The 2,395-nt window shown below is 44.5% G+C and overlaps 1 protein-coding gene across 1 annotated transcript; it reads right to left on the reverse strand.

Moving 5' to 3' along the window:
- Positions 1-918: 918 nt before the first annotated feature.
- LOC108788569 (B2 bradykinin receptor-like) lies at positions 919-2,044 on the reverse strand. Its single transcript, XM_018558361.1, has one exon. The coding sequence runs from the start codon at positions 2,042-2,044 to the stop codon at positions 965-967; it is 1,080 nt and encodes a 359-aa protein (XP_018413863.1). The 3' UTR covers positions 919-964.
- Between the last annotated feature and the right edge of the window lie 351 nt (positions 2,045-2,395).

A 2,395-nucleotide genomic window follows, 5' to 3' on the forward strand; every position in this document is an offset into this window, starting at 1 on the left:
CTAGCACCGGCGCTGAGTGTTACAACCCATGTCAGCTTTGTATTGCTGTCTGTAACGCTGCAGATTTCCACTTGCTTCCTGTCTGGTGAAACCATTGTCGCCCTGATAGTAAATAGGGGAAATGTCTCTAATGGAGCTCCAGATAGCAGCAGAAACCCAACAGGGGTTTCCAATCCTCATTCTGTCCAAAATGTAAAAAACTATTTAGGCTGGACATCTAAATCGCCCCCAAAGAATCTGAGAATTTAGACATAAGCATTTTTGGGCGGCAGATGTGAGAAATCCCAGAGGCTAGGATTATTATTTGTTTTATGTGTTTACACCATAGTTCCACTGCTGTAAATCTTCAAACTGCATTTTTCCGCCAGTAAAGACTTTTCTTGATCCTGCTATATATGGCATTTATCAGCTTAACATCTGCTGAACATAGACAGTGCGAAAAGCATCAGGAATACATCTCATATCTATAAACAAAAGAAAAAAACCAACGCCGGGCAAAAAAACAAACACAAAAAAAACCCTATTCAGTCTGTTTATAAACAATTCTCAGAGCCACTCACCCTGTGAATCTCTGTGAATGTCCGTTGTGTTTGAATAGAGGCAAAAATAAACATTCCCCGTTTATTTTTTGTTTCAGGTGGAATGTAATGTAATACCACAGTATGGCCACTAGATGGAGCTGATAAACACAGGAAGTATTTATTTCCTCTGCTCCTCAGCTCCATCTAGTGGTATTACATTACATTACATTACATTAGACCTGAAAAGAAAATGTACCAAGAAGATACGTTTTTTTGCCTCTTATTCACAGAGAACGAACGTTCACAGAGATTCACAGGACGAATAGCTCTGAGAATTGTTTATAAATAGACTCCTAAATAAATAATGGTAGCTTATTCCTAAACACCCCCTGTATTTTCCATAGCAGGCTGTGAGTCAATTCATTTTAGACCACCATTGGGTTTTACTGCTTTAAAATAAGATTCTGTTGTCCCACGGAGATGGAAGTCCGTACGGTGATTCCAGAGTAGTTCATCGGCAGGGACGCTCTTCTCGGCGGTCTGAATTTAGCCAGAATTTGCCTGAAGACCTCTCTGGCTTTCTTGCGGAAATGATTGCCGACGATTACGTAGAGGAGTGGGTTGAGGCAGCTGTTGCTGAAGCCGAAGTAGGTCGATATTTGGTTTCCGACCTCGAGGACCTGGGCCCAGTCACACGAATGGAAGACTCTAAACAGGTCAAACGTATCAACGAAGGTAATGACGTGGAACGGAAGCCAGCATACCACAAAGACCAAGAGTACAGAGAAGACCAACCGTGTGGCCTTCTTCTCATTGTTGACTTCTTTGAATTGCTGCATGGTGTTGTTCCTCAGGACTTTTATAATGTGGAAGGTGCAGAACCCAATGACAACCGCCGGGATGAAGCAGCCAAAAAGGTTCATGAGGATATTTGAGGCGATGTTCCACCTTTCGTCTGGGGGAAATATGAGGCAAGAGGTGGTGTTAAACTCAGGAAGAAACAATACCTTGCGGAATATGACTTTGGGCAAACTGGCCACTACCGCAAAGATCCAGATGATGGCGCAGTTAATCTTGGCACAACTGGTTCTTCTCATCCGGCCGAAAGACATGGTCTTCACCAGGGCCAGATATCGATCAATGCTGACCATCATCAGAAAGTAGATGCTGCCGTAGAGGTTCAGCTGGATTAGAGAATTCACGGTCACGCAGAGGAAGCTGCCGAACGGCCAGTTGAACTTGTTGGAGATGTAAATGGCCCAGAACGGAAGGCCACTGACGAAGATGAGATCTGCAGCGGCCATGTTGCCCAGGTAGATCTCCGCCACAGTGCAGGGGCTTTTATGAAGCAGGAAGACTGAGATGACAAATACATTTTCCACGAAGCCCACGGCAAAGATAAACCACATGTAGGCTGGCTGGTAGGTATAGAGCCAGTCAATGCCTTCCGGGACAAAGCAGTTCCTCATATGTGAATGGGTGTCATTCTGTTGGTCTAAACTGGAGAAAGCAGCCATCGTCATCGTCGTTAGGTTGTCCATGTGGTGTCCCATTTTTTTCCCTGGTGACATAAAGAAAACATGAATGGAGAGAGTTACATTTTGCATCCTGTTTATCTCTATCGGTCTGCTATCAATCATACAGTATATTTGATGTCAGTGTGACTGAAGGGGTTAATAAACCCTCGGATGTTTTTGCATATATCTGCGGCTAGCAAGCAATAGATATATGCAAAAAGATTTTTATAAAAACGTTTTCAAAGGGTACTTACCTGTGTTTCTGCCGCGCGCTCCCGTCCGGACATCTGAAAATTTCTCGGGCGGCCGCAAAGGATCTTGGGGGGGGGGGGGGGGAGGCGGAGGTTCGGAGGTTTG

Source organism: Nanorana parkeri, unplaced genomic scaffold, assembly GCF_000935625.1.
Source record: "Nanorana parkeri isolate BGI_ZX_2015 unplaced genomic scaffold, ASM93562v1 scaffold335, whole genome shotgun sequence".
NCBI classification, from domain to species: domain Eukaryota; kingdom Metazoa; phylum Chordata; class Amphibia; order Anura; family Dicroglossidae; genus Nanorana; species Nanorana parkeri.

What these genes read in the sequence shown, in the direction of transcription:
- LOC108788569 (XM_018558361.1), bottom strand. Translation starts at nt 2,044, where the DNA reads ATGACGATGGCTGCTTTCTCCAGTTTAGACCAACAGAATGACACCCAT.